At 31.5% G+C, this 13,724-nt stretch overlaps 1 protein-coding gene across 5 annotated transcripts; it reads right to left on the bottom strand.

The window, feature by feature from the left end:
* Positions 1 to 2,370: 2,370 nt before the first annotated feature.
* On the bottom strand, positions 2,371 to 9,446 carry LOC133306838 (uncharacterized). Of its 5 annotated transcripts, none has more exons than XM_061507221.1 (13): positions 9,011 to 9,446; positions 8,854 to 8,921; positions 8,689 to 8,742; positions 7,799 to 7,905; positions 7,625 to 7,708; positions 7,006 to 7,086; positions 5,820 to 5,941; positions 5,434 to 5,475; positions 4,301 to 4,377; positions 4,126 to 4,216; positions 3,962 to 4,043; positions 2,912 to 2,984; positions 2,371 to 2,686 (listed from the first exon to the last, which is right to left on the bottom strand). In XM_061507221.1, exons 1-13 carry the CDS (start codon positions 9,248 to 9,250, stop codon positions 2,518 to 2,520), a joined length of 1,290 nt encoding a protein of 429 aa, XP_061363205.1. In that variant the 5' UTR covers positions 9,251 to 9,446; the 3' UTR covers positions 2,371 to 2,517. The 5 variants fall into 5 exon arrangements, with proteins under 5 accessions (XP_061363205.1, XP_061363206.1, XP_061363208.1 ...); XM_061507222.1 differs by having other exon boundaries at positions 7,625 to 7,710; positions 7,822 to 7,905; XM_061507224.1 differs by having other exon boundaries at positions 7,799 to 7,890.
* Positions 9,447 to 13,724: the final 4,278 nt, after the last annotated feature.

Here is a 13,724-nt window from a genome sequence, read left to right as displayed (position 1 = left end):
CAGAGTGGAGCCAAAATTTATAACCTATGAACTAAAAATATAACCAAAAAATATAAAAAATAAACAGAGTGACTGAATCAAACCGGGTTTCGTATGACTCATCGGGTCATCTGAGACCTAGTCAAGTCAACCGATCCAAACCAAGTTAATTGCACAACTGATCCAAATGGAAGCTTAGCCAATTTTTCAAACGTTGCTTGGTAGTAAATATAACATCTACCTAACAAACACAAAAGAATATATACCTATTTTATTAGTTATTCAACAAAATAGTTTTAAGAATATATATATATATATATATATATATATATATATATATATGGGGCAGGATCATCTTACACCGGTGTAAGAATGATAAGTCTTACACCAAATCTTAATCATTGATTTTCTACATCTAACGGTTAAGATTTATTAGGTCTCACTCATTAATTAATTTTTAATTCTCAATAAATCTCAACCATTGGATGCACGGAAATCAACGAGTTAAGATTTAGTGTAAGATTTATTATTCTTACACCAGTGTAAATTGATCCTATCCCTATATATATATATATATATATATATATATATATATATATATATATATATATATATGGGCATGATCCTTTGACACCGATATCAAACTTTGAAATTTGACACCAAATGTTAACCGTTAATTTTTATCAATCAACGATTATCATTTATTTGGAATCAAACATATTAATTAATTAATTATTAATTCTCAATAAATAATCGTTGATTGGTGAAAATCAACAGTCAGAATTTGGTGTCAAATTTTAAAATTTGACACCGATATCAAAGGATTATATCCCATATATATATATATATATATATAACCAAATCGAGTAGTTTCTGGATCTATTTCTTGGGAACAGTGATCATAATATCATTGTTTAAGAAAAAATATACCCAAAGTGCCACACATACAAGTTTACTACATCAGATAACAAACTTAGTTTGTAGGTGTGGCATCTTTCTGGTGATAGTTTTCTACTGCAAGTAGCGAACTAGGTGAGCAAAAAGAACATGTGGATACAAGTTCGCTAGACGCGAAAGGCTAGCAAACTACATTACAGTGTCTCAGATGTACTATTTTTTAACGCGATTTGACATTGGCATTATGAATGAGTCCCTTTTTACTTGCACAACAACAGCGTGTGCACTGTTGTGAACATCACGATTTTACATTTTTTTTATTAATTTTACTGCATCTCCCACTGCCCAAATCTTCATTTTGGAAAAAGTTCCTTTTAAAATAAATATGTGTATGTATTTACCTTTAAAATTTCAATAGATTAAAATTAATGTGCACCTTCAAATAAAATCAATATGCACTTTTAAATTAATATATTCTTACTTTGCTTATTTTTTATACAAGTTAATTTTAGAGGAGTCTCTTCCCTCTACTCTTTCCTTGCCGACAACTAATTTTAAATCCACTTCAAAAGCCTATGGTAAACAAGAAAAAAATCCTAAATCAGCCAAAGCCTTAATCCTAAAAAATAATTCTCATCTTATTACATAGGGATTTCATGGCATTTGGAAACCATATTACGAATTAGGAGGCCCAAAAGGTTACTTCCCTAGTTAAATCCTAATCATTGCACCTACTTCCCTACAAAGGCAAAGAAGCATATGTACGACTACGTAAATATTCTCCCTCATGCTCAAATTAAGGTAATATATAAACACAAATTTCATATCCATAATTAATGTGCATTTACATGATGTTTGTGTTGTTCTTTCTTCTTATTTAATTTATTTTCATTAAATAAATAATTTAATTTTTGATAAAGTATTACTGTAAAAAACTTTTACACCATCATTATAATTTTATAATTACGTTAGACTGGGAATACAAGAATAGTACACACTAGACAGTGCATACACAAGAAGTTAGACTAGAAATAGTACTTTACTTGCACGACACAATGCACACAGCAAACATTACAATGTATTTAGCTAGCCTGACTAGCGAACTTGTATCAGACTACCACGCGTTTTTTTTTATTGATATTTTAATCACTTGGTTCACTATTGCTAATAGGGAACTACCAGAAAAAAAAAAGTACCACATCTACAAACTAAGTTTGTTACCTTATATAGCAAATTTGTACGCACGACACTTTAGAAAAAAATTCTGTTCACGCGGTAATTTGATATGCTTTTTCTTAAACAATGGCATTATCGCCATTGTTCCCTATTTCTTGCATAGTATCTTATTGTATATTTATTCGACAGTTTTTTCTTTTTTAAAAGTAAGTTTGTAAATCTACTTTTGATTAACAAATTAAAAAAACACCTCTCCACACATTTCTTAGCATTTTCACACAAGCCATGGAGATCTTTTCTGAGAAAAGAAATGCTGATCCGTAAGCCATCAAAAGTGCACAATAAGCAAGATCCCTAACATAAAAAATGCAGCATATCGCATTAACATTCTTGTTACTGAGTGAATGCAGTGCCCTAGACTACATGCATTATCTACAAGAGGAAAAATGGAGCTAAAAAAAGAAATTACAAAATTCTATCAAAAGGTCTTAATTCCCTGGGTAAGCCATCAAAATGTCCGGCATCTATGTCAGATTGTAGCATAGGTCGCTTCCCTGTTTCCCAGACAATGCCCTCTGCTAGGTGCTCCTTGTTTGGCGTGAGCATTACAAAATTGGGATCAGCTCTTTGATAACTGCAAACAAGTCCAAGTAAACGTGCAAACTTACCAATGTAAGGTACAATTTTAGAAAGAGCATATCGATTATCATGACATGAGCTCAATATTAATAAAAAAAAAAACACTAAAGCTGAAAGCCATTCTGATTTTATAACATGCAGCAGCACGTGTACAAGCCTTGCTTTATTAGCAGATAAGTTTTTGAATCAAAAACATAGAAGTTCTTGCAAAGAAATGAACCTGGCTTCTCTTAGACTCTCACTTTGGATGCCAAATCCATATTGCATTTTACCATCAGCACGATCTCTAGTGGCTGCAGAAAAACAGGAAATCGTCAACACTAGAACATCCAGCACCAGGATGACATTTTCTTTACAAGCAAACTAGGAACCACCACAAACAAAAAATAAACCTAAAAAAGGAGCAAAAGAAACTTCATTCCTTGTTTCCCTCGGCCAGTGGGCCCAGTCAAATATTTTATAGCAGAGATAATCGCATATATGTTCAGAGGTACAAAAAATAATCTAGACATTTGACTTACCATTTCCATTTAAGTTTGCTTAATTATAATCTGAAGTACTACACAAATCATCAGATTTCACATAAGGAAATCTCACAGGATGAGAAACTGAGAACTATTTCACATTATAGATCTTAGACCATTTATCATGTCTACCACCTCCCACAAAAATTGTTTATCCACTAATGAGAGAGCACACACCACACGCCAATAAAATGATATCACAGAGGTGGTATACATCCAGAACACAATACATCACATTCCGAAACATACTTTACAGAGGACAAGCATGCCATCTAGTGCAGTTGATACTTAACCTTGGTCAAGGGTAGAAATAGAACTAGGACTTTGGAGCGGCCAAAATAAAAACAGAATCAGCATTTGTTAGGGGAAAAACATAAAGGTAGCAAACATAAATTCCACCAATAATACAGAATGTAAAAAGGAATATTTCAAACTTTGAAAACACTAAGGAAGCAATCTTCCTTTCCCCTCCCCCATCCAATCCCCTCAAAAGAGCCTCAACTTAAGTCCACCATTGATCATGGTATTATGGCTAAACAGATGTTGGCCTAAATATTATAGAAAATACAGCCGATTTAACGTATGCAGGATATAGTATAAATACAAACTGAATAACTAGGTTAGAAGTGTCATATTCTCGGATGCTAATACACACATGCAAAAGGAAAAGAAAAATTCCACTAAAGGAAAGATCGGGCGATAATGAATTGAAGCAAGATTGTATAGAAAAATCCCTCCGAACGCACCAGAAATGCTGAAAGTAAAAGAAGGTTTCCACCATGACTTAAATGCAAATGCCATTGATGAGCTACGTGGTCCAACCTTTGCCTGAAAAGATGAGACATAGTCTACTTGAGTAAATCCTAAATAATCTATAGAAACCTGTATAACATTGCATCAATTTTTTTACCTTCAGCAAGAAGTTTTTATTGGCTTGCCACGATGCGCCTATTTGAAAATTGGAGTCTGAGATATTGTTTGCTGCTATGGCATCATCAACACTTTGACGCAAAGAAAATTAGATTGAAACACATTGGTGCAACTGCACCCATGTTTTAATATATATTTTAGGCCAAAAAGAATACCTTGTTTGTAACTCAAACCCAAAATCAATATAATTCGTAATTCCAACAACAGCATTCTCTTCAAGGGGGTTCTTCACCTGTTAAATTCAAGTATATGACTTTAAAAGTATATTATATTCTGATTCAAGAAGAACTATATGTTAGTCTACTACAACTCAGTACAAGAAAATAGCATATCTCAATAAGATTGAAACAGGGTGAATTTTAACAAGAATAATAAGCAAGCCTTGATGGAATTCTATCTGCATAAAGGTAGACCTGTATCAAATTGCAAGGAATCTGCATCCAAAATATAACTCAAAAAATAGGCCCGGGTAATGGGTAAATAAACTTCTAATTAAAATACCTATTCATGTAGTGACCCCAACCCATCAGTAACCCAAGACTAACAGTGTAGTCTTGCTAGCTAAGCAATAGGTGTAAGTATTATATCTGACCCAACACAATACAGGGATATGGTAATTTTTTAAAAATTTAAGAACAAGTACAAAATTAAAATATATATACTCACAAAAATTTAAATAACAAATATTACACATCATTTTCAATTTAAACTGTACAAAATCTTTTACTTATTTATAGATTTTCATAGGTTTCACATGATTTTTAGTCCATTTTGTTATGCTTTTGCATAATTCTGAAATCTGAATTCTGATTCAAAGCAATTCAGTAGTATTACAAAATGTTTGTGGGTCTTGAAACATTTGAAATAGTCTTGATGCATTTTGTAAATTTTAAATCAGGCTTCATCTGTTTCAATCTTGTTGTATTAACTGATTTTAAAAAAAGGAAAAAATAAATAAATTATGTATCTAATATGTATAAGATACAAATAAGAGCTAAAATTCAGTGCATCCATACATATTATCTTGCAAGGTATTGCAAGAAAAACCAAACCAGAGGACAGAAAATAAGTATAGATGATCCCTCCACCAACCGCTTTCCATTATGTCTTTAACTTAAACGTATATATTTACGATTACTATTTACGATTACGAGAAAAAAAAACCACTGGTAAGAAATTTAATGTTAAGAGATAAGACTAACATCAAACAAATTTAAGCATCAATGTGTTTGGGAAAAAATAACATAAGAGACAATGAAAAGAGAGAGTGTGCACCAAAGAAACATACCCTTCTTTGAACAACCATATGCTGATAGAATGAGGCAATAAACTGCAGATTGTTTAGACTTTGAAATTTCAGTAAAATGCTTCTCAAAATATTAATTAGAACTACACAAATCACATATTAGGGCAGAAAAATCCCTAGAAGATTCAATGGATTTAAGTTTAAATTCCACCATCATATGTCTAAGGCATATCACACAGCAGGTTGATACAAAATTTAATATTGATTCCAATAAGATGATTGGTGAAATATTTAATGATAACAATCACTCAAAAACTACAAAACTTTCCATTTGAAGAAGCAAAAATGTCACATCATTGCCCAGCAACAAGTTCTCCAAAGTATTCAATAAATGCAAAATATTAATCAATTTAAGTATGTGGATATACCTGAGAGCTTTTGACAAGCTCAAGATTGAAATTGAAGGATGGACTCAAGGGGCTGCCTGATCCCCCACCATAGCCCAAGGCACAACTCCAATTCATCAAATTTGAAAGTTTTGCATTTTTATCTAAAAAAGCAGCAGCACAAGGTGGTATGTAACATTAGTTTAAATATCATACTCAATACAAGTATACCTCATGTTACTTAATATGCTCAAAACATTCTTATAGTTTTTTGTGACCTTTTTGGTTCATCCATAAAATCCAATTTCCTGAAACTACATAAAAATAATAAAGCATTAGTTTAAGTTCTTCAATCCCCTTACCCCACCGTACCTAACTCACAGCCCTATTTAGATTGCTTTCTGTTAGAGAGATATAATATAATGGGTTTTCATTTAATAGTTTGAGCTTTTAAATGAGATAGTTTCTTTTCTTGTTATCAAAGACTCCAAGACTAAGAGGTCACGAGTTCGATCCTCACAGCCCCCACTTTCTAGGGAAATTAAGTTAGCACAAGGAAGAACAGAAAAAATGGGCATGTGCAATATTCATGCTTCAAGCCAAAAAGGCTCTTGAATGAGGGGGTGTTTTAGAGAGAAGTAATATAAAACCATTAATGGATTTTCACTTAACAGCTTGAGCTTTTAGGTGAGATGGTTTCTTTTAACTTTCTATCTATTACTCCATCTTTCATGCAATTGTAGCTTTGAATGTGCGATTGTCAAAACACACACATATTTGAATGTGCGATTGTCAAAACACACACATTTGAACATAAACAACACATATGACTCATGTCACATATGTTCTATTCTAAAATTTAAATACAGTGAAAGCACTCAAAACACTAATGCATGAATCATACCGACTAAAAGATTTGAACAATAATGTCAACTTTTAGGTGAGGGCAACATATAACTTTTCCCTCTTGCCCTATCACATATATGACTGCTTACAATATACAAAAGCAAATGTCTTCAATAAATATCTTGCACTAAAGTTAAGCTCAAAACAGTATATTACTAAATAACCAGCAGAAGGATAAACAGAGTTCAACATATGCACCAAACAGGAACCAAACAAATTAAAAATTAATCTATAAAACTAGTACTTATGTAATAATTCTAATAAAGAAAAAAACTAATGTATTGAAACATTTCCAAACGAATAAAATCTGCGTAGTTCTTACGCTGTGGCTCATACTGCACCCCAGCAGTTACCCTTCCCATCCTGCTTACCAGCCATGCACATTTTGGTAATTCATCTTTTACTGCAAAGTATAACATTTACATTACAAAGTTTATAATCATATCTTCTCTAAAGATATCGTAAATCAATACTTTCAAAAATCCATCACAAAATGTAAAACTTAGTGACCATGGTAAGAACAAGTATAATCTCAAACTTTAAACATAGGAAGATCAACAACTAGCTATGTATAAATTTCTTCAATGTTTACAGAGAGAATTATTTGCAACTTTAATAAACAGATATTTCAATATACAGCTCATGAAAATAATCCAAACTTCCATTGAGATTTATCATTAAGACATCCTAGTGACATAGATTACAGGAAGCCAGGGAGGAGGTAATAATGAAAATGGGAAAAAAAAACATGAGTTGCTTATCTGAGTATTTCCTGCCTCTAAAATATCTCTGACAATAAATTCATAAACACTTCAGAGCAATCATGAACCAAAATCAATCAATGTTTCTAATAAAGGGGTTCAAAACAAAACTATAATATCAAGCATCATGTGTAAATAAATCTGTTAAATACATTCATTACCTAAAATCAGGTAACTTACTGGCAAAAGGCATAAGTGTGACTCCAAATGATAGATTTCCAGAACCATATCTCAACCCCATAAGGCCATAATCTTGAGAGGATTCTCTGTAGAATTTATTAACTTTGTCAACACTGTATTTTGCAATCTTTGGATGATATGAAAACTACAATAAAAACCAAATACATTTTCTACCACCATCATCAAACAAAACACACCTTTTCTTCAACAGCAAAGGGAACACACCAAAAGCCCCAAATCCATATTTCGGATAGTAAGCGCTCGATCTCATCTGCAAAATTCTGAAGAGACAGACCATGCACAATATTCACCATTTCAAATAGATGGGAGCAATCGGGGATGATTGGATGGAGGGTTTTGGAGCAAAAGAAAAGAAGGTAGGCTAAAGTTTTTAATTATGAATTAAGAGTTATATATAAAAAAAATACCACTCTCCATTAAATACCACTCTCCATCAAACCCCGACCAACAAGGGTGGGTTAATTAAGAGAGTTATATAGTTTAAAAAAATTAATAAAGCATGATTGGAAGGATTCATGATAATATATCATTTTTTCCTTTCATTCTAAAAAAAATTCTTAAATTGTAAAATATTTATTTGACATGAAAAAATTTAGAAGCATGTTCAATTCTGTTATTTGTTTTGAAAATTGTTTCATAGAATTGTATTTTAGAATTATTTTATAGAATAAAAACATAAATAAAAAAATTTATATGAATAACTTTGAGAATAAGTTTCCAAAGCTTGATGATACTAGTGGCATCAGTGGTGGTGGCAGGATTCAGGAAGCTCTGGTCACAGCTCTGGCACCTCCAGTGGGAGTGGTGATTTAAAGTAACATTAAAAAATCCCTAAAAGCAAGAACAAGAAAACAAAAACAAGTTCTTGTTTTTCTATTCTAAAAACAAAATATGGAGATTAATAAGATAAAAAGCAGGTACCCAAACATAAAACTGTTTTCAAGAACATAAAACAAACAGGGCCTTACCCTCTGTTTCCTTTCCCTCCAAAACCCGATTTCCCAAACATACCCTAAGGATTCATTGAAGTTAAAGCTTCTTACGGATTCAGCGTTGATACATAAAGGTCTACGAATGTATGAGGATCGTTAACATCACTGCACACCCACAAAAAAAAAAAAAAGCTCAAGAAACGGTAAAACAAGAACAAAGGCAATGCAAACAAAATAATAAAATAGAAAGAAAAAAAAAAAATTAATGAAAAAAACCTTTGCCAGCGAAATAACGCATTTCCAATAATATTTTCTTCTGGCTTACGATCAAGCGGACCTGAAACCTGAACAGGTTAAGCATAATTAATTCATAAACAAAGATTTTTACAAATTAACGAAAACGAAAACGAAGCAATGTGAGGTGAGGATATACCGTTGCGATGAGATCAACGTGAGGATCATCAATAGGCTTAAGCATGATTCTGGTGGTGAAATGCCTCGCTTGTTGAAAATAATCGTTGAAGAGGCACCTCAACGCGAGTTTCCCGAACAATACATCGTAGGAGGATTCAAGCATCCTCGTGCGCGCCGCAAGCGGAGGGAAGTCGAAGAGAGGAGGAACCAGCACCACCGGTGGCGGTGCCTCTGGCTCTTTCCATAACCACTTCCACATTGCGGTTCCTCTTCCTCTTCTAGGGTTTCAAATTCGATTGGGTCGTTTTGGGAATCGAACTGAGAAGTGGAAATAATGAGGAAAAAAAGGAAAAAAGGAAGTGTTGTATGAGTAAATGGAGATGGAGTGGTGCACACACTACACACTACACTCACAACTAAACAGCGTTCTCAATCTGAATCTGTTAGTCGCGTCATTTTCGCACCTCCATGAGTATGAGTATGACGCTTTCAACTTCAAAAACGGAATTGCCAATAAATAAAGGGTAAAACATTTCTTCAATTTTTTTGCAGCCATAGACTTATCAAAATTTATGCCATCTTTTTATTTTATTTTTCAACAAATATGGTAGATCTCATTAGGGATATACTAGGGATATGTATGGGTCGAACCGAATTGATTTTTTTGAAAAATCGAACCAAATTGGTTTAAATGGTTCGGTTCGAAAGTGGTTCGGTTCGATTGGAAACGGTAAAGTTCAAAATCAGTTCGGAAACGGTTTGGGTCGACCCTCTTTTGAAAAAAAAAATTAAAATTTAAAAAATAAAGTTATAAAAATCAATTTGTTTCGGTTTGAAAACGGTTCGGTTCGGTTCGTAAACGGTTTGGTTCGGTTCAAAATAGTTCGGTTCTTAAACTGGTTCTAAAAACTGGTTCGGTTCTTAAACTGATTCTAAAAACTGGTTCGGTTCTTAAACTGGTTCTAAAATCCGGTTCGATTCATGAACTGGTTCTTTAAAAATCGGTTCAGTTCTTAAACTGGTTCTAAAATCCAGTTCGGTTCATGAACTGATTTTTTAAAAACCGGTTCGGTTCGTGAACTAGTTTTAAAAATCGATTATTTTAACGGGCGGTTCGGTTCAATTCATGATTTAGTTCAATTTTTTGATTATTTTGCACACTCTAGATCTCGCACTTGCTTTTCTCTAGAGAAAATTCTGATGCTATGCGAGAAAGGTATAAAGCCCATAAATAAATTGTAGAATAAAAGCTCATATAATATAATGAATGTGAATAGTGCCTACCATCTTCTTCACTTTCATGTTTTATTTTGTTTTTTAATTTTCTGCATTATTTATTTAACTTTTACTTTTAAAATATTTTATATTTTTTAATTCCCTACAGTAAATTACAAAATTAATAACTCCATTATTTTTTTAACAAAAACTCATCAGCCCAAGGTCATTGGGCTTAAGTGATCAAGTCTATTTTTTGGGTTTTTTTTTTTAAGAAAAAAATATCACAAAACCAATCAAGTTGAAAGGCAGACATGACAAGCAGCTAATGCCAAGGTACCAAGGTAAAAATAAAATTCATAAAATCAACCAATTTTTTTGGGCATAAGTAATATTTGTTGAAAGGCAGTTCATGCCAAGATACCAGTAGTTACCAATGTGGCTCCATTACTACATTTAATATGATTTGATTAAAAACAATATATATATATATATATAATAAGTTAGGCAAAAAAATTAAAATATTATTATTTTAATAAATAATCACAAATATATAGCTGTTTCGAAACTATTTACGAATAAATTGCAGTTATTCACGTCTAATTTGGATGTGATCATTCATGCCTAACTTAGGCATGACTCATCGGTGTTGACACATGGCACAAAAAAGCAAGAGTTTAGTCGTAAAATTTTAGAAGGCTATAACTTTTGACTCGGATATCCCAATCTGATAATTTTTTTTATTTCATGTAATTTTTCGAGATTACGCAATGACACCTCATTTGACATATTTTATCTCTCACAAACACAGTTTGAATTTGCAACAATAATATTATAATAACATTTAAATCCAGAAGCCTACGAATTTTTTCTGAACCAAAATAAGTCATAGTACTCTTATTAATGATCTAAAATCAAAGAAAATTACACTCTAAATGTTGTTTTCACATTTTTAATAAATCAAAGTACTTCCATGGTTTTTTTTGTTGTGTAATCAATATGTTAAGTTAAACCTGGATCAGAAATCTTGAATTTTGGTACACCACTAATTGATTAATAAGTGTAATATAATAAATTATAGTTATTTGATGCACGTAAACCAATTACTAAGATTAAATATAAAACTTATTATACTTGTATTGATATAAGTTGATTCTGTTCTTGTATGTAGGATTAATTCTTGAGAAAGTTTAGTTACGTTATTTTATTTTTATTTATTTATGCTGTTAATATAAGTTGTCAATTGTTAAGAAGTTTATCTTTTCATACCCATTTATATGAACAAATTTTTCGGTAATTAAAGCAACATAAATAACAAATTTTAAAACTAAATTATATTAATTAATAATTGCTAGACTAATTATCCTAAGTACAAAATTCATCATGGTTTATATAGAAACTCGGGCCTGTTTGATTTATGTTTCTAAAAACCGTTTTTTAGTTTTTAGAAAGAAAGAGAAAAAAAAAACTTGTTTGAAATTGATTATTTTGTAAAATAACTCCCAAAATAATAAAAAAAATTATTTTTTAAAATTTAAAAATGTGAACAACTTAGAGGTGTTCTTAAAAATTATTTTTTGATTTTATTATTTTTGCGTTGACAATTTTATAATTATGAGAATTTATTAGTGACACTTTTCTAAATAAATACAATTTATTTTTCAATTTTAAAATATTGTGCGGTGACAATCTTGTAATTATAAAAATTCATCAATGGTATTTTTGTAAATAAATATTACATCTTTATAACTTTAAATCGAATTATATTCAAATAAATATGAATGGAATAGGTATAATTCCGTGCCTATCTTTGGGAGCAAGTACAATCATATGAAATGAATGAGTACAATGCAAGGCAATATAACAACCATAGTCACATCTCACATGAGTTTGTGGAGTAAGTTCTCAGAGAGGCAAGTCAATGAAATGAGTCAAACCTCTCTATTGAGCCTGAACTAGATTGATTTCTTCATAATTTTAACGAGCAAATATTGAACATTCTGATCATTTTCGAAGATTCATGGCTGCAGCTCCAAATAAGTAAATCCGCTTAGGGTTAAAAATATAAATGGATATTTTTTTAATATGAAAAAAAGAAAGAAATAATTCATTTCAACCATCGTGTATGAAAAGTTGAAGGTTTGAATATTATGTAATGATTTTTTCCAATGATCATATAGTGTTGATTTAATTTGATAAAAAAAATGAGGGACAACATAAGAAAGATATATCTTATTTATTTGTTACAATAATATAGGTATTGGAAAAAAAAAAAAAAACAAGTGATTTATCAAAAAAAGAAGAAAAAAAACCCAACTGATAGTGTAATTTCTAAATTCATTATCCATTAAAGCAGATTACAAAAGTTTACTCATAATATATAAAAAAAAAAACTATTGTGTGTAATGTAATGCATAACACAAAAAATATTATAATTGTTCTGGATCTATGTAAATATGTAATGGGTCACTTTAGTCTTATAAAATGAGTCTAACCCACCTTGAGGTACACTTCTCTGTAAATAAAATGTTAAGTCTTACATATATACTCTCTTGAAACCATAATTCTTCTAGCTGATATTATGCCTACACACTTAATTCTAGGGGTGTTCGCGGTCTGGATTGGATCGGTTTTGGAAGCAAAAATCATCTGATCCAATCCCTTCGGTTTGATTATATAATCATCAATTCGGTTTCATTTTTTTTTTCAAATCCGATCCGATCCAATTCAAATTTTTTCGGTTTGGATTAGATCGGTTTTCGGTTTTTTGAAAATCTTAAAATTTATTTCATGATTATGGTGCAAATAACATATTTTGTATATATTGGCTTTGTAAATTATTATTATTTTAAATACAAAAGCATTAGTAAACTATAATATAGTTTTCTTTTTTTGGAAATGAGATACGAAGCTCTACAAAGATAAAATTTTGTTGATGAAATGGGACTAGATTTTTTTCTTGGGTTTAGTTGATGGGTTAATGGGTTTTGGATTTAGAAATTTTTAGGCTATGATTGGAGAAAGACCAAAGTAGGTAGAGGAAAATTAATATATTGGATCGGTTTGGATTGGATCGGTTTTCATCAACCCATCCAAAACCCGATCCAATTCAATTAAAATTTGCGATTTTTTTCGGATTTCGATTTTTCGGTTTTCGGTTTATTCGGTTATCGGTTTTTCGGTTCGGTCACCACAGTTTGAATCGGTTTAGATCGGTTGATGAACACCCCTACTTAATTCAATTCTCAAGTCTCAACTTATTATCTGTGCATAGTAATCTGTCATCACACTTGATTATCTTTTTCATAAATACCGCTAGTTTACATATTTTATACTAACCACGATCAGGGGTGAAATTGAGTCAGATCTGCCCACAAGGACCTACAGTTCGACCTACGTTAGGCCAGACCTGACCTCGTATATTTCGTAAAATAAGTCGAATTTAGGCATTGAAAAAAGCTTATTTAATAAATAGGTCATAGGTCCAGTTTTACAAGGTCGGGCCTATAAGTCTACTG

This window comes from Gastrolobium bilobum, unplaced genomic scaffold (genome assembly GCF_033153095.1).
Source record: "Gastrolobium bilobum isolate Gb01-03AN ecotype WA unplaced genomic scaffold, APGP_CSIRO_Gbil_v1 utg13820, whole genome shotgun sequence".
In the NCBI taxonomy this organism is placed as follows: domain Eukaryota; kingdom Viridiplantae; phylum Streptophyta; class Magnoliopsida; order Fabales; family Fabaceae; genus Gastrolobium; species Gastrolobium bilobum.
This window is presented reverse-complemented; position numbering and strand designations above follow the sequence as displayed.

Coding starts and splice junctions, on each gene's coding strand:
- LOC133306838 (XM_061507221.1), bottom strand. CDS start 9,250: ATGTGGAAGTGGTTATGGAAAGAGCCAGAGGCACCGCCACCGGTGGTG. Junction 8,922..9,010: donor ACGTTGATCTCATCGCAACG/GTATATCCTCAC, acceptor TAACCTGTTCAG/GTTTCAGGTCCGCTTGATCG. Junction 7,709..7,798: donor TGTTTTGTTTGATGATGGTG/GTAGAAAATGTA, acceptor AATTCTACAGAG/AATCCTCTCAAGATTATGGC.